Here is an 18,142-nt window from a genome sequence, read left to right on the forward strand (position 1 = left end):
TGTTTTTTTCTTCCTTGTTCAAATTTTATTTATGGAGAGTAATTTAAAAAAACAAAAAACAAAACAAAAATAATTAAATGTACTTCAAGTGAGTGACCAACAGGGGGCAGGCTCGGTCTGCTGCAGTGATGAGAGAGGAAACATTCTTGTTATATTTGTGCCAGGACTCTGGAGAGCAGATGATCCTCTGTCCAAACAAACAAGTGTTCTTTACATGATTTAGTGTGTTAATGTACATATTAGAGCAAATAGTTTTTATCTGAAATCTGATTTTAAATTGTCACGGGATTATTTTGTGATGAATTGTTTCTAATCTGTCAGATCACTTTAAAGATGTTTCCTCCTCTCAACACTCTTAAAAGTGGAGGGATGTGCCTGGTTTTATTTTGAAAGGCTTTGGTTTCTCTCCCATTTGCTCACTCACACACACACACACACACACACACACACACACGGAGAGTGAACGGCAGCCTTCAGCTCTACCGCTTCTTCTTTCTGCTTGCTCACTGTCATCAGCCCAGACTGTTTTTATGTCGGTTCATTTTTGGTAAATCTCAGTTGTTTGAACAGGTCCGTGATCTGCAGCCAGCTTGGTTCCAAGAACACGATGTGCCTTTTCACGGTAACGTTTGGTTCTGCTTCTGTGTGACGGGTCGGGTGACCTTCACTCATCCATCATGTTGTAAAAAAAAAAAAAAAAAAATCCTCATCACATGAAACCATGTGTCTCCACTGGTAAACATAAATGTGCTTATTTATTTCCTCTAAATTTATTTATTATGGATGAAAGAACAATACCAGTTAGTTGAGTTTGTCACTTTTTCTTTTTCATTCTACAGAAGTACCTGCGCAATAATTGTCTCTTTATTTCAATGTTTCATCGACAAACGCGGTATTATTCTTTCATTGCTTCATATTTCTTATCGCCTCAAAAAAACAACAACAACAACGAAAGACGACAAGTTTTCTCTCTGAGCAGCTGAGCGTTGAAGTTTTTACCCAAACTGGATTCTTTCCTGCAGCATTTGGTTTCTCTTCATCTCCACCGATCACGTGACAGACGTCTGGGGTCGTTTATCAGTCAGGAACCTGAGCAACTGTCAGACGTGTGAGCGGGAGAGGAGCCCTCAGCTCTGCCTCCTCACAGATCTCCTCTCTCTCTATCGAATGTTTCCATTGTAGAAACTAAACTTGCAGTTGTCGATCTTTGTTTTACTGTCCCAGTCTTCTGGGTCTTGTGTTGGAGCTGTCATTGGAGCGGAGCGTGGTCCGAGCTACAAGGTGTCTTGATTTCTGTTCCTGGACGAGTCAGAGGGATATAACTTTATTTTTAAATAAACCTTTTTTCTGTGACAAGACTCCTCTCAATCACAGCCATGGCAGAGTATTTACAGCAGCACAGTGAGTGTGGAGACAGCTCACATAAAGACAGAGATATTTACACTCGCGCCTCCGCCGAGCCTGCGAGCTCTGGTGGGGTTACAGCAGGTTCCGGGTGAATTACTCCTCTCTGAACAGGTGCGGTTGCATTGAGAGACGAGGAGGCGGAACCGCACCGGCAGTCGCGACAGTCACATCAGGGAGCACATTCAGTCACAGTCGCTGCAGCAAAGATCAGAACGTTGACGGAACCCAACACCGAGGAGCAAGATTAAGGCCTAAAGAGTTCTGCGGAGGGAGGCTCCCTCTCGCCGTGGGGTTGCTACACATTCACGTCTACATGTGAACCAAAAGTCACCCTGAACACCGAGTTTCCTTTAAAACAAAACAAGAGGATGCACGGATGCTCATTTTATATCACGACGGCTAAAGTCCTCATCAGGTAGATGTTTAAGTACAGTCCAGATAAAGCCTGAATAATCAAACACGTGAACGACACCGACGCTCACTGGATCATCGGCGATGCGTCTAAATAATTAAAACATCTCAGAGCTCGAGCACGAACAACAAGACACTCACCTCCTGAAGTCAGTCAGAGTGACGTCAGTTACTGGAAGCAAACGTGAAAACATTCATAACTGTGTTCGAAGATCCAAGGCCTCGGCACTGAGGCTTGTGGTTACTCTTGTAATTTAAGAAGGGTTAAATAACAGGGTCTCTCAGTTGTGACAGTCCAGTTGTGTGCAACACAAATGTATCAAAAATGTTCTGGTCCGACGAAACGTCGACATCCATCGCTGTTTGCTTGCAGCCTGTAAGTTTAGTACAAATGTTTCACATCAGGGATTTCACCTGGTAAAATTCTAAAGAAGGACGGTTTAACTGACAGGAGGGGGGGGGGGGGGGGGGGGGGGGGTCTGTGCAGCATGAGGTCTCCTCGTGTTCATGTGGCGTTTACCTCCTTTGGTCAGCAGGTGGCGCACGTCATCAACATTATCAGCAAACGCACTAACAGAACAGCAGCGCCAGGCGGGTCTTTACTGGTGCAACTGGGGGGCAAAAAAAGAGTTTGATCCTGTAAGCTGAGACAAACTCAGGGTTGACACCAGTCCAGATACACACACACACACACACACACACAGAGTTTGTGTGTGTGTGTGTGGTGTTCCCTAAGCCAAATGGAGCCATATTGATAGATGTGCTGTCATCATAAATACCCTTTAATTCTCCGCTGCTACATCATCAATCACTTCGACCTGCTGTGCTGCAACCTTCACTGCGTGGAGGAGCAAAGGCCTCTAGGACTCAGGGGGGAAATAAACGGCGGCGTTGTGACGGGCGCCGAGGTTGAACTGAGGTATTGTACATCAACTCTCTGTACAGTACAGTCACGAGTCGTCTCCCTTTCACAGGCCTCAGTCCCGTTACCAGCAGCTCCGTTAAAACACACACACAAAGATATAAATGGACACCAAAACTGTAAAACACTAAAAAAAGGAGCCATCCGCCTGACAGGTCATCCTCCTAAAGTCCTGGTCAGGGAGGATGTCGGGACGCCGAGGCCCACGGGGCACACCGAGCGTCCTGGTCTGTCGGGGGTAGGAACCCAAAACCTCCTCCTTGTCTCCGACCTTCACTCGAAGCGCTCGTAGTTCCTAGTCTGTCTGACTCGAGGGACCATGTCCATCAGCAGCCTGCAAAGAGGCGAAGCGTTAAAACTGTCACACCAAACACAGACATGATGTAAGAGGAAGTGGCTCACTTGACGCCGTAGGCGAGGATGATCAGGCCTATGAGGACGCCGATTGTCCCATCCAGGTACCACACCTTCGGCTCGTGTTTGAAGACTTCAGCGCTGACGAGGATGGAGAAGCCCATGACTCCGCCCACTAATGAGTTGAAACCTGAGAGAAACCAAACATGTCTGATTGGATCTCGTCAACTGGACTCAGACTGGTGGTGTGTGAGTGTGAGCGTGTGTGAGGTCGTGAACGTACCATCAGTGATGAGCGCTCGGCTGGTCAGAACTTTACCCAGCATGAACTTGATCACAGCCAGGATGATGCAGACCAGGCCGGAGACGATGGACACGCTGAACAGGAAGTCGTCCTGCAGGAGACAGACACAGTGAGATTTGTGTGTGTGTGTGTGTGTGTGTGTGTATGTATGAGGGTGTGTGAGCTGCAGAGCACTCGGCTCCTCTGCAGCATCATTAATATTATATCACACTACGTCCTCAGAGCCCTGAAAAGCAGCACCCATCAGAGGACCACGCCCTTAAAATGCACTCAAATACTTGATTTCTGGGGGACGGCGAGGCTCAGAGGCAGAGCGGCCGCCCAGCAACCACAGGGTCGCTGGTTTGATCCTCACTTCCCCTGGTGACCACGTACAAGTGTCCTTGAGCAAGATACTGAGCCCCTAAATGCTCCTGATGGCGGACAAGACTGGCGACCCGTCCAGGGTGAACCCTGCTTCTCGCCCAATGTCAGCTGGGATAGGCTGTACCCCCCCCCCCCGTGACTCTTAAAGGATAAGTGGTGTAGAAAATGGAGGAATGGACTTGATTTCTGCATTTTGAGTTGAGTTTAGAAGGACTGAGTTAGTGTCAAGCGTGCTCTGACAGGCAACGCCCCCAGTGACCTCACCAGCCATCAGGAACATGCTGTATGTTGGGTGGGTGGGTGGGGTGGGGGTGGGGGGGCGCTCATGCTCAAGAAGCCCTGCCCAGAAAGTGGACATTTGCATTCGAGTTCCTCTAACAGGATGTGAATGTGGGACAAAGTGTTCTTTGAGTCACCTGCATGTGAAGAGTGAACACACTCTCTCTCTCTCACACACACACACACACACACACACACACACACACACACACACTCTCATGGGCTAATATGAGTGTTTGCTTTAAACAATCCTGAGGATTCCCACCAAGTGTTGTCAGGTGGCTGCACATCAACATTCACTCACTGTCAGGCAGATCAGAGCTCAAAGATCAAGAAGGCAACTTGACATCAGAGAGAAACATGAGAGAAGTGGAGGCCGCAGCTGTGCTGCTGGTGTCTCTCTCCAGTCATCGATGAGCGGGTGTGAGGAGCGCAGCTTGGCTCAGCATGTCAACTGACATTAATTGGCCTCAGTGGACGAGCAGAGCAGGAACACTCAGGTGTCAAAAACCGAGCCGCCCCTTCATGACCCCCCCCCTCCCCCAGCAGCTTATTAACATCTCATATCATGAGATGTTAATAAGCTGCTGCTTCTGCACCAGAAATCAATCCAGTAAAGTCAAACTGAGTGTGTTTCTGCTTCCCTGCTCTCCTCACAACTGCTCTGATAAATCAATAAAGCGTCTGGAAACAAATTCAATTTGGGTCCGAGCGTGAGGGCCGTTTGAAGTGTGCATCTGAAGAAAAACCCAACTGAAGCGCTTCCAGCCACACGGAGGAGTTCCTGCTCCGCACGCAAGAAGCTGAGCCGTGAAGCCACTTCAGCCCTGAATGCAATCACATAAATGCTACGACTGGAAACATCAACCGAGAACAAGCAGCTAGTTTCTCTACCCAGCCCTGACTCAGTGTAGAGCAGCAATCACGTCCACAGCGACCATTAAAACATAATAGTGCCATCACCATCATCATCGCCATGACACCCCGCTGCGTTTCTAGGAGACGACTATTACCCGGCAACCAGGTGATAAAACTATTTCCGGATGTGTGAATGCTCTTGAAAGTTCACACCTGAGATTTGTGACATTCTTCATCCACCAGCAACAATGATATTACACCTCCTCCACACACACGCGCACACACGCGCACACACGCACGATGACGCCACTGAAAATATAAAGATGTTTTTGCTTAATTTTATTCAAAAATACGACTGTTGTCAGCATCATGTCAGCTGCTCAGCCTGACGTGATGAGTCTGGTCAGGACATCCTGTTCACTGTCCTTGGCTCTCAGACTCCAGCCAATGTGGGCGTCTGTTGATTTATTTACTTAAAATGTCAAATTAAGTACAAATCCAATCATCTGGGCATTTTTGATTTGCCTTCAGGCCAAAGTAGACGAGCCAAATTCTGTCAAACTCTGCTCGTTAGCTCTGATCAGATAAAACCTGGAAATAATCAGCAGCTCCATGTAAACAAGTGAATCTGCATGATGTTTGTCTTGGACCCTGAGATCCAGCGGATATGAAGAGATCCAGGCTACAAAGGTCGCAGCTGACTTGAGGTAAGTCCTGGCTGGACAGGGCGGGTGCCACCAGGCTGAGCTTCAAAATAGCTATAAATTCCTCCTAAAAATCAGATTATAAAACACATTTCTGGCTTAAAATCTGCAGCTCCAGTCCAGCCAGAGGGTCAGAACGGCTCAGCTGACAGTAATGTACGACAGTGTGTGAGTGTTTAGGCTTTTTTTTTTTTTCCTGAGTGTTAAATGGATAATCTGTCCCATATGGTGGATGTTGTAATCCAGAACTCTCTTCCATTTCCAGCTGGTTTCAGATTCTGCTCCACAGATATCATGATGGGTTGGAGGGTAATTCAGTGCGGCTCCTCACCACTTCAGGTAGCAGCTTGGTAGCCAGGTCGTGGATGGCTTTACCCATAATGCAGAGGGAGGACAAGACGAAGACCACACCCAGGATAACACAGGCTCTGTGGAGAAACAAGAGAACATCAAGAACCAGAAAGGTTCTGCTCATGAGCTGCAGCTGTCATCTAGAGCTCATTGACCAGGGGTGGAGAACCAGCTGCCCTCTTTTAGCACCATGATCCGCCTCATTCTCTCCTCAGTCACTGCTGGCGACTTCATCCTTCATCCTTTAACATTTCCGTTGAGCAACCTACCAAACTCCATTCACGTTTCTGAGCATTTTAGAGCAATCACATTATCAAATCATTAAATTCAATTGTATCTCACTAAAAAGTAATGCTAATCTCTTCCACAGGGCCAGTTATATAATTCTGCTGGGGAATATTAAATATTATGCCTGCAGAACAGAATCAAATTACATTTTAGTCTAAAAATGTAGACAAACAAAAGAATCCAACAAAACTCTAGCTCTTGTGCCGCTCCGGAGGGACGGCTGGAATCAACTTCATGTAGGACCCAGCGTTTCTGAAGGCTTGACACGAAATGTCCGGCTCATAGATCCAATCAGAATGTGCAACTTTGTTCAGTCTGCAAATTTTATGGAAGTAAAATTAAATTCCTCGATGGCACCAGAGAATGAGGGTGCTCCTAACTGGCTGATATTTATCTGCGTTGATTTTCATGTCAAAAGGGTCCGAAGTGACGCTCAGCGACAGATCACTACGGCGCCATGACATATGGAGTTTATATGGCGCCAGCAGATGTTCTTCAAACACTGATAAACGCCAGCTGGAGCGCACGTCCTGCTCACGCATGACTGCCAGACCGAGCTCCTCTCGAGCCACGCTCGGTGCTACAGGTCCTGACCGGATGTGGTAACCAAGGCAACACCCAACATCACTCTGGGAGGTCTACAGCACACACACACACACACACACACACACACACCACGGGAGGGCTCAGTCTCCACTAACAGGCCCCCTGCTGTTTCCACATCCATAGAAATGACACCACATCTCCACGCTGCTGTTGGCACCGTAACACCAACGACTCAGCGCCGCTTCTTCGTTGCACAACTGGACAGTGAACAGCAGCGTGGAAGTGCTTCTATACGACACAGAGCAATGTAGTACAATCTGAGTACCTGTACTACAGGACGCCTCCTCTATCTCTCTTTCCTTATATTTGCTGCTCAGCAGACAGACTGTTCGTAGGTGGATGTGTGCAGTTATTGTCACGTTGTGCATTTCTACACAACCAGCATGTGTTGTGAACGTCCACCCACCTCCCTGCTTTTGTGCTCTTTTTCATGCATTTGAGTAAAATAAAGTGAAACTGGCCACAAAAACAAAAACAATGAATGAAGGGTTTTTTATGTTTCATTCAAGAACAAAACTCTTGTCTTCACGTCTTGTTACCTTGGCAACTGGGCAGTACCTTGGCACCATTATTCAGCCACATCTCTGTCAAGCACTGAGAGAAACTGTCCTGGCAGAGCCAGAGAGATTCTGCTGTTCCATACCAATCAGAGAGGACCCGTGGGCGTTTGAGTTCAGCTCTACACGAGCAGAGAGGTGGAACCCTACATCAGGGTGGAGAGGGAGGCGCTCAGGTGGATTTCGAGCAAATCAATCGTTGCATTAATGTCTCTTCTGTTTTATCGTCATGATCTCACCAGCCGCTCCTCAGAGACGTGACGCCGAGTCTCACTCTTTTATTGGCCGGTTACTGAGTCACCTCAGCTCATCTGCAGCCGATCGTCTTACTGCAGCGACAGACTGCTGGGTTGTAGTCTCCAGCGTGTTTCCTGCCAACGCTCAGATCATTCAGCAGGCTCTGAAAGCCCGTCTGACCTCCACACACGCACGCCATTCTCAACCAGGTGGAGATAAGATGTGAGTCTCTTGTCTGTGATCGGCCCCAGGGGGCTGACACTCTCCTCCACAGGACAAAGAGGACCCCACACACACTGGAAACAGATCTCCCCACTAATCTAGTCTGGAACTGAGCCGTCTGGGTGGAATAACGAGCTTAACAAATCTTAAAATCCACTTTTATGAAGAGGCTGATAACTTTTCATGAATGCAAACTTTGATTTATATCATTTAAATATGCGTAGAACCAGAACTGACAGATTTCCATGCTACTCACATGTATTCTCGATGTGCTGAGTGGACCGCCGCGGCGTTGCTGTACCGCCACACGACGATGACCGAGGACAACACATCCAGCATGGCGTCGAACTGCAGAAAGGCATAAAGAATTTTCACTCTCTCTTCACTGTTGGATACTGAGTTCGAGGATGCAATGACTACTTACTGCAAATCCAAACGCAGAGGCGCTGTGGCGCATGACGGACACAGCTGGAGGAAAAGAAGAGAACACATCCACTAAGTTTGCTGAGCCAGACTGTAGTTCCAAGTGGGCCACACCCTCTCCTCTAACAAGGCTGTGTTTTCAGGTGATGAGGCTTTGCTGAGAGGTGGAACACGACACTTTAAGTAAGTGGCTGACGCATTTAAAACAGAGATAAACACTTCTACCTGTGTATCACTGAAACAGTGACAAGTTGTCAGGTTCACTCTGCAGCACAGATTATCAGGTCATACATGAACCTGCTCAACTGGTCTCTTTTTTTCCCACACTGCTCACCAGTTTGGACACAAAAACAAACATCAAGCATGTGTAGTCATCCTCATGCAAGAGGAGACAAAGGAGCGGGAGTTGCGGCGAGATAGAGGGGGTGAGCTCCTCTCCTCTGGTTTATTTTTAGCCAGAGCCACTGGGGGCCAGCCTCAGCCATGCATGCAGATACACTCCGCTGTCTCCTTCCTCCTTGATGTTGTCTCTGCCGCTAGAAGAGCAACATCACATTTTGTTTCACTCAGGCGCCGCTCTGCACTCCTCAATCGCCGAACAGAAATGAGCGCTGCCTACGCGTGCTTTTGCACACATGAATACAAATGAGCAGGTGTGTGTCTTTATTATAGCAGTGCTGCAGAGGTACCGCATTCAAGCGTTGATAAGTGAAGTGAAACACAACTTTGTCACTGCCTTGACGCACAACATGAGCATGATGCGATGCAAATTTTGCCATTCCTGGTACCTTTCTGGTAAACATGAACACAATGATGATTTTGTCTTTCCAGAGAGGAGAAATTCATCTCGCTCAGCTTGCAGTGTGGCAGCAGATGTATGATCCAACAAATACAACTTGACAGCTGGTGAAAATGAAAGTAAACAGAGTGGGAGGGGCTGCGTAAGACGCAGAGGTGTCACGCATCGACTAAAGCTGACACAACAAGGAGAAAGTAGCGGGCACATGAGGCTTTCTTCTTTTGTTTACATGCGAAGGACATTCACAGAATTGACACGAACACGCAGGGAGGCTTCTACGAAACTTAGAAAAGTTACAGGGACTGAAATCATCAAGGGGGAGGATGGACCACCGTCAGCAGAACCTAATCCAGACATGTTGTTACAGGCTTCCTTTTCTTCTGTTTGAGATGGAAGCCTCATAGATTGGCTTGAAAAATCAAGCAGGGGGCCCAAAGTTCAGAAAGCTCCTCCTTCTCTCTCCTCTCCTCCCTTCCTCACCTCCTGCCTCCTTCATTAGGAGCGGGAGAGGAAATTGTACAAATGAATCTGTGGCGGTTCCACTGTCGTCAAAGCTGAGCTTCGCGATGGCTAATTGGCGTCAGAGAAAGCTGGGTGGGTGTCAGCAGGGACGTTAGCTCCCGCAGACACCCACACTCACACATCCATACATATAAAGGGAGGTCTTTCGTCTTCATTCTCCCCCTCCTCCCTCTCTGCTTGTCACATCTGACAGGAGAATCAGGAGAAAGAAAGATGAAACACTGTCCCGGCTCTTTACTGGAGCTGCATTATGCATATCACCCAAACACTCTGCTGTCAAGCTCGTTTTTTACCCTGGCGATGCACGCGCCTCGTTTGCTTTCATGAAAGCAGCAGCAGTAGTGGGGGGCTTGATCTTATTTTCAATCATTTCTCTTCCACTCTTCTCTTGTCTGTTCTGGGAGGGATCGTAGACATGAAAACACTGAAGCTGGAGGTGAAATTCTGGGTGGGCCAGCGTGAAGCACAGTTGGTTCTACACATACAGACTCCATGCTAATATAGCAGTGAGATCCAGCAGGGGATGGAAGATGGTTTTCTTCTGCAGACACTTGCAAGCCGTTAAGGCACGGCTCCTCTATGTACCTGCAGTACCTTCAGGTTTTATTGGGGTACAATATATACTCAGGGGATCTGGGAGTGGGACCCAATTGTGGACTAGGAAGAGGATCTCAGAGAGGAGTTAACACTTAAAGCTAAAAGGCGATCATGGGGATGAATGCAGCTGACACAAGAGCAAATAACCCAAAGAAACCAAACAAGTTTATGAGTGAGTAGAGAAGGAAATGGCTAAAAGTGGTGAAAATAGCATCATGTACCCGCAAAAAGGAGGCTTCAGCTGACGTAGCAGCGGGGACGTGGTGTACATGGATGCCTTCAAGTCAAATTCATGCCCAGACCCTCAGAGTAAGGACCACAGCTTCATCCCAAAGATCTTCATATTTCAGATGAGCTTCCCAGGGTTCACAATTCCATTCTCTGCCCTCAATCATCCCTCTCAGCTCCTACAGCCAGGCTACAGAACCCCATCACTTCCCCCTCTTCAAAGACAGCACCAGTTCTTATGTAGTCCCTGTCAATGTCAGTCATTTTCACTCCATATTTCATGCTGTGAAACATGTTACATTTTTAGTTTTGCATTCTTTTGTGAGCCTGTATCACAGCTTTGAGAAGCACAGTTTCTGTCTAAATCAACAGCCAGAGATTTTCTCCTCCAGCTTTTTTGGCGTGGATCATTTGATGTCTGGAGAGAATGAACCACTTCTCTCCACGTACGGCCTGAAACCTTCACGGCCTCATGAAGCTTCACCTCGCCACCACAAGCTAGCGGACCACTTTCTACAGAGCTGGGGGGGGGGGGCAATTTGCCAAGGTAAAGGGATGCTTTCTCTGAATCTGTCACAGAGCCACATGCTGGGTCACAGGCCTTAATATCACCTTCCCACACCTGAACCTGGTCTTGGAGATCAGACCCACCTGCCTTCGTCACTCCACACAGCAAACCGCAATCTGTCCCAACAAGACACAGCTGCCCCTGGTGCTTCTGAGAATGTTCTTAGCAACTTTGTCTTCTGTATTCTTCGAATCATTTGCTCATCTAAAGACGCAGGCTCACTCCTGAGTTAGTTAACTGCTGCCAAGTCTTTGGATTTCAAAGTTGAAAATCTATGTCTCAGTGGTGAAGTCATGCTGAACACTAGAAATGTTCAAGAAATGAAGTCCAGCCTTGCGTCACATGTTAGCACAATAACTCACGGGTAGAAGGTCCCACAAACACGCAGACCTTTATAAGCTGCACCTGGTGGCCCATGATTACATTCTCACACTCACACTCACACACACACACACACACACACACACACACACACACACACACACACACACACACACACGTATGGTGAATCAGGAGTAGGTTTTTTCTTATGTTTGAGTAATGCTAATGTTTGACAACCATGTAGCTCTGACAGGGAACAGCAGCAGCTGTTTGCTTGGCCCTGACTCTTGCTACAGTCAGCCATGATGGGGGGGGCACCATCATATCACAGCTGTCTACACCCTTTAAAGTGTTTTTTGTTGTTGCGGGGCTCTGACAGATCTTTCAGTTCTGTGGAGGTGTGCGTGACAACACGACAGCTCCGTAGCCGTCTTGATACATCCTCTGCTGTGATTGGCCGCTCACCTGGAAAGCGATTGATAAAAGTAACTGACAAGGTGACACCTCGCAGATGTTGTAACTGCAGGTCCTGATGTAGCCAGCTCATGATGAAGACTGTATCTTTCATGGGAGCTTCATTATTCATAACGCTGTCTATATTCTTATCTAACTTTGACGATCTCCTCTGATTAAAATCACCTGCTGTCAATTGTGATGTCATTTCCTGTGACCATATATATCCTGTTTTGCTCACACTTCTTGTTAGCCAGCCACCGTGATGGTGTGTTATCATGGTCACGCTTGAATTATTTCCCATGAGCGACGTCTCGACTGCTGTATTTATACTTCCAAAAGGGGGGCACGTTGTGTTTGGCGTGGCTTCATCTGGGACGCTGCCTTATGCATACAACTTAGAAAAACAGGAGCAAGAGTGCATCAAGCAAACCTAAAGTATGACATCTGGATTTGCCTGCACTCAAATCGTGATTGTTTTCAATGCGGTTCGTCTAGGACTGAAATAAAGTGTTGGAAGAAAAAGCAGTTCTTCTCAAGGGCAAATACGTCCAACAGGCAAACGCTTGGTCCCACATCCGATCAATACTGTTTACATGGCAAAATGTAATGAGGGGTCTAGAAGCAACATGGAAGCCCAGCAGCAACAACACAACAATGTGGGCTGGATTCTCTAATTTGTGATGAATAAACTCTTTCAGAGAGCATTAAACACGCCGCTCCAGTCATTTAACACTCACATGACAGGGAGGGAAGCTGAGACAGGCCTGTCCAGTCCTGCTGCTTGACCAACATTTCCTTACCAGAGCAGGAAGTGGGCTGCATGTTTGAAACAACATCGATCACATTCAGGAAGTCTCGTTTCCAAATCACAACACCCTTCAGCCTCTTTACTCCTGCGACCTGTTCAGTCAATCCAAACAAACACATTGAATTCCCATTTCTAATTTCATCATCAAACTCAGCTCCAATTAGTTATTGATCCTCGCTTCCTGCGCTTCTTCTCTAGAGGCTGTCAAAAGAAATAAACAATTAGTTGTGTGTTAAGACGCAAAGCTGCAGCGAGCACACATCAGGTCACGCTGTTAGGGACTCACTTGTTCATTTCTTCTTCTGCACTAATTTGCAAATGGTGCCATGTTTGATTTCTGAGTAAGAACAGGCAACGTGTGACAGGCAAGGGTCCTGCGGCAGGACTGCAGGGACATGAGGGGAACATCTCATCAAGCCAGGGGAAGCTGCCTCAGGGTGGGAGGGGTTCATATGTGAGGCAGATAAGAGTGATTGAAGAATAAACATGCATACATACTTGGGCAATGTGCAGAGGAAATATGCACATGTACTGAAAACATGCACATACTCATACAAACTGAAAAGGCACACTCATCACATACATGGAGAAAATGTGTAGAAAAGCACCCAAAACATGCACATGACATGTACAGACATGGAAGGGGAACACGCACATGTGCATATGACATGTACAGACATGGAAGGGGAACACGCACATGTGCATATGATATGTATAGACATGGAAGGGGAACACGCACATGTGCATATGACATGTACAGACATGGAAGGGGAACACGCACATGTGCATATGACATGTACAGACATGGAAGGGGAACACGCACATGTGCATATGACATGTACAGACATGGAAGGGGAACACGCACATGTCATATGACATGTACAGGCATGGAAGGGGAACACGCACATGTCATATGACATGTACAGACATGGAAGGGGAACACGCACATGTCATATGACATGTACAGACATGGAAGGGGAACACGCACATGTCATATGACATGTACAGACATGGAAGGGGAACACGCACATGTGCATATGACATGTACAGACATGGAAGGGGAACACGCACATGTCATATGACATGTACAGGCATGGAAGGGGAACACGCACATGTCATATGACATGTACAGACATGGAAGGGGAACACGCATGTACGATATGCACCAAGGTTGTGGTTTGTGTGTTCTTCTATGTTTCAAAAACTTCCAACAGGTTTTTCTTTCTTTGCCTGACTAGACTTCTTTCATTTGAAATTAATTCTGAAACGCGGACAGAATTGGTCGTCTTCACATGCAATCTCACCCTCAACACGACAGGAAACACTCCTCTATCTCTGCACATCTGTAAACTGGAGCCGAGGTGATCGGCTACCCAGCAGTAAAGCATTTGTCAAGCATTCTTTGACGCCACAGGAGGAAGAAGTTGGTCATTGCAGCTGGTGACTGAAGAAACTCTGACACAAGACTAACAGTCATGTCCTCCCTGACGCAAAACAAATCTGATTTCAAAAGGGAAAAACAGACAAAATGAAAAAGCTGACAGAACATTTGAATGAGCTCTATTTCCATGGCGACTGTTATCCCAAATGTATTAAAGGACGGAAAGATGGACGCTCTGACTTGTACTGCTTTTAAAAGAACTTCAACGAATCAAGGACTGCAGTGAGAGTCGAGGTCAGGTTCACACTCCTGACTGTGAAAAGGTTCCCTGTTGCTTTATTAATTGGAAGAAACCTTGAAGCGGAAACAGCAGGAGTCAAGGTCACTTGGAACGAGTTGCTACAGCTTAGCATGAAGTTGAGCTAAGAGTGTCAGGTGCTTGTTCTTCATGGGTTTGTTTGAAGGACCAGGCTGCTGGCACTGACACCGATCAGTTGGGTATCAGTCATTCCTGTCCTTCAACGCTACAACACCAAGGTGACCTCTTTGATGGGTGTGTGTGTGTGTGTGTGTGTGTGTGTGTGTGTGTGTGCTGCTGACACAGTTCAGAAATATGCAGAGCTTCTGATGAAGCCCTGACTGGGCGCAACTCACTGAAAGCTGTGACGGCCAGGATCAGCGTGACCACGATGGATACCCAGGACACCCACAGGGCCTTTTTGCGGTAACTCTGTGCTTCATGAGGCTTCAGACGCATACTGCTTTCCAGAAGACCTGCAGACAACAACACAGGGCAGAAAGACCCATGAAAGACAGACATACAAAAGCGGTACAGCCCCCCTGCGTTGTTTCTAATGGCCTACAGGGGGTGATTGTTTGTTGTAAAAGAAGTCTAATTAAATCCAGATTTTAATGAGAATCCAAACATTTCTCAAGAGGTTATTGTCTGCAACACTGCATTGTGTCAATTTCGTAAATGCAAATAAAACAGGGTGTGCTTTAGGGTGAAGCGACTGATTAACTGGTCGCTCCAGCACACCAAATCCTAATGGAGGCGCTCCACCCCCGCATCTAATTATGGTCACTTCTGATCGCCAAAAACCATGATGACCGACTCACAGGCGCCCTACGTTTTTTTTATTTGGCTGGCTGGACAATAAAATATCAAATAAAACAAAAAATCAGTCATTTAGCATCTCCAGCAAGTGGATCCCTTTATAAGATCCTGCTTGTATGTTATGAAACAGGAGATGGTGACTATAGAGGCAACACAGTATCAGTAACATTATTTTTCATATTTACTGACACTTACATTCACAAATAATGATCTCATCACGGGACATGTGAAGAAAATCCAGATGACTTCAAGTGGGAAAAATATTCAGCAACCCAACAAAAACAACTGGTATCAAACTGCGTGGTTGAATTCCGAGGTAGGAGTTGGCTTCTGGCTGAGGCATCGTTGGTGATCATGAGATGATTTAATCCAGTTGGCTCAAAGCACCAAAATTAGATTTACTTCAAACCAGAAAGACTTGAACCTCATTCTGATGGCTCAGCGCACTTCACATCTCTTTTAAAAAAATGTCTTTGATGTCGACGCAGGATTGTCAATCAATTAATGTCACATGTCAACAACGGGACAATGTATAAATACATGTTATACAACGGCTTTGTAACATTTGAATCCCACATTTTTCAATAAAACTGCAATCAGGCAGTGTTGTCAGGCAGAATTCCGCTGCTCTGCATATTTAAAGTTATTCCATTTCCACGCAAACATGGATGGAATGTGCCGTCAGCACAGCCCTCCCTTATCTGTACGCAGTTCATGTCAACTCTCAGAGTTTCAGCATCGCCGGATCTAAACAGATCTCCTTGAACAACGCCGGGCGCCTCTGCATGGTTTTACGCGCCTGATGTGTGCGCCCTGACCCCAGGACATCCACTCAATCTAAACTTTGACATAATCCAGCAGCTACTGTACCTCCATCCTCTATGCTGTCTGTAATCTTCATCTCCTGGTCCATCTTGAAACTCGCTCCCTGGCTGTCAGTGCTGGATTGCTGCTGCTGCTGCTGCTGCTGCTGCTGCTGCTCGCACTGCCCGTTCACAACCGGGGGGTCCACTGCTACAGCCGGGTCCGAGACGGCGGTGGAGTCCGGCGTTGTGGAGTCCGTCATCTTCTTGGCGGTTCGCGGTTCCAATGTGGCACTCCAAAAATGTCACACACCCGTGCGAGGAAGCGCAACAGAGACAAAGAGGAGGGAGGGAGACTCCTGGCAGGGCTGCAAGAAGTCCAGCTGCGCCAAATTACACACTGGAAGGTGAAATAACACCGGAAATATGGGGACTTCTCCTCTGCCGACTCCCCATCACCTGAGCAAGTGAAACCAGCACGCCCCCACCCCCGCGTCCATATAGCATACAAGCGTACACTATCTCATGTTACCGGAAATGCTGCACAGAACAGTCAGATGCAGTTGAGTGTATAAAAGTGAGGCTGCTGCTGGCTCTGCTGCAGCAGGTTCATGTGTCCACAAGGCTCACAAGTCATTGACTAATTCCGCTGAATTAACCTGAATCATTCAAGTTACCACATTTTAGATGATGTTTGCATCAGAAGGCACACTACAGCCTTTTTAGAGACATTCCCGTTTCAGCCACTCTGCTGCCACTGACTGAAGAAGATACACCCGATGTGAAATTTTCAGTTACATATCAATTTTTCATCTTGTATTCTATATTTCATAGGACTAGGAGGCTACGATTATTGATGGGCTGACTTGTACTAACCCTAACATGTAACAGCCTCTAGTTTCCATGTAGTAACGCAGCTATTAAGCTAATAGCCCAATTTAACTGTAGTTTGTGTCAGTTAGACACTTTTAATGTAAGCTAGGCTATAAGGTGGAACTTTTACTGGAGGCTTTTCAGTAGAAAATACGTTATTTATCCTAACTGAGTGTTTTTTTTTATGTTGATCATAACCCGAAAAACTAGCTACATGCTAACAAAACTGTAAGAAAGACGCAGCTGCGCGCGGAAAGTCTTTTACCTGTTGACCCTCACCCGCCCGCCGACGGGTGGCGCTGCTGCCTGGATGACGAAGATAGCCAAAGTAAAGCCGAAGAGGCCAATTTTGTTTGTTTAAACTAAATTCAAAAATGATCGAATCCGGGTCTTTTATAGGTTGATTTCACCTGACATAAAAAAAAACAACAATAATCAACTTGATGGTGTCAATCGAATACAATGAGTACCAATCAGAACTGAACCCTGAAAGCCCCCCCTTTGGATGTAGTGCACCCCCTAGTGGTGATAAATAGAACTAACCTTGACCTGTGCTTGCGTTGAGCGGCGGGCAGCTCGTGAGTCTCCCTATAAAACTGCCCTGAGGCCGCAATCTAAAGCCACATTTCCAGGAACAAAAATCCAATCAAAGAATGTGTAATAAATACTGATAATTTAACATGTGCCAAAGAGATTAGCCAATGAAAAACTTGGAAAAGTTCAATAATTGAGACTTTTTGACAGAGGTTTTTACTGAGCACAGGCCATGACAGAAGAGTAAGACATTCCAGATGCCTGCAATTTTCAGGGGGATTCCACCGATTAAAGAGCAACATATACTGTCTTGGACTCTAGTTCCTGGCTGTCAAAGTTTTACAGGTGGTGAATTAAAAAGTTAATTAAAGGACTCGTTGATTGAAGGCACGATTCAGTGCTTAATACATTCCCAACCCTCATGAGCACATTTAGAATTATCTATAAACTGTTAAGAATGTTGTAAAACTCAGGAAAGGGATGGGTTACATGACCGTAGGAGAGATCTAGCCTGGGTTGTGGGCTTAAAGTGTTTATTGACCTGGATAACCACTCGACATGTGGTTGGATTGCCATGCTAGGACAACAATTAGCCCTCAAAATCGTGGTTTCGGACAAACGGGGGGTAATTTAATACTGAGTAAATTGTCAGAGATGCATGAGATCACCGCTGACCAGTTGTGCCCCCTAGTGGCTAATCCGACATTCACAACTGTTTTATTTGGTTTATTTATCTTTGGAGAAACTGCCGGTGACTTGCAGTCTATGTATAACAACAATTATATCAGTCATAATAATTCTTCATTATTTCATACGAACTATCATTTTTATTGTAATATTGTTTTT

General features: G+C 46.5%; 1 protein-coding gene across 6 annotated transcripts; it reads right to left on the reverse strand.

Annotated features, from left to right (window-relative positions):
* Positions 1-710: 710 nt before the first annotated feature.
* On the reverse strand, positions 711-17,258 carry LOC147272653 (transmembrane protein 163a). 6 transcript variants are annotated; one of them, XR_015112078.1, is made up of 10 exons: positions 15,957-17,258; positions 14,624-14,743; positions 8,291-8,334; positions 8,123-8,214; positions 5,937-6,033; positions 3,378-3,489; positions 3,143-3,284; positions 2,598-3,074; positions 2,339-2,429; positions 711-2,192 (listed from the first exon to the last, which is right to left on the reverse strand). XR_015112078.1 is itself a non-coding variant. In XM_086198880.1 (9 exons), exons 2-9 carry the CDS (start codon positions 16,150-16,152, stop codon positions 3,014-3,016), a joined length of 864 nt encoding a protein of 287 aa, XP_086055006.1. In that variant the 5' UTR covers positions 16,153-16,272; positions 17,028-17,258; the 3' UTR covers positions 711-3,013. The 6 variants fall into 6 exon arrangements, 3 of the variants coding, with proteins under 3 accessions (XP_086055006.1, XP_086054997.1, XP_086054987.1); XR_015112077.1 differs by having other exon boundaries at positions 711-2,429; XR_015112076.1 differs by having other exon boundaries at positions 2,339-3,074.
* Positions 17,259-18,142: the final 884 nt, after the last annotated feature.

The sequence above is a fragment of the Aulostomus chinensis genome, chromosome 1 (genome assembly GCF_037954235.1).
Source record: "Aulostomus chinensis isolate RoL2024-O1b breed Wild chromosome 1, RoL_Achi_v1.0, whole genome shotgun sequence".
Taxonomy (NCBI): Eukaryota; Metazoa; Chordata; class Actinopteri; order Syngnathiformes; family Aulostomidae; genus Aulostomus; species Aulostomus chinensis.

What these genes read in the sequence shown, in the direction of transcription:
- LOC147272653 (XM_086198880.1), bottom strand. Translation starts at nt 16,152, where the DNA reads ATGACGGACTCCACAACGCCGGACTCCACCGCCGTCTCGGACCCGGCT. An exon ending in CCTGGCCGTCACAGCTTTCA is followed by an intron (nt 8,335 to 14,623) that starts GTGAGTTGCGCC and finishes CTTTTCCTCCAG; the next exon opens with CTGTGTCCGTCATGCGCCAC. An exon ending in CCGAGCGCTCATCACTGATG is followed by an intron (nt 3,285 to 3,377) that starts GTACGTTCACGA and finishes GGTTTCTCTCAG; the next exon opens with GTTTCAACTCATTAGTGGGC.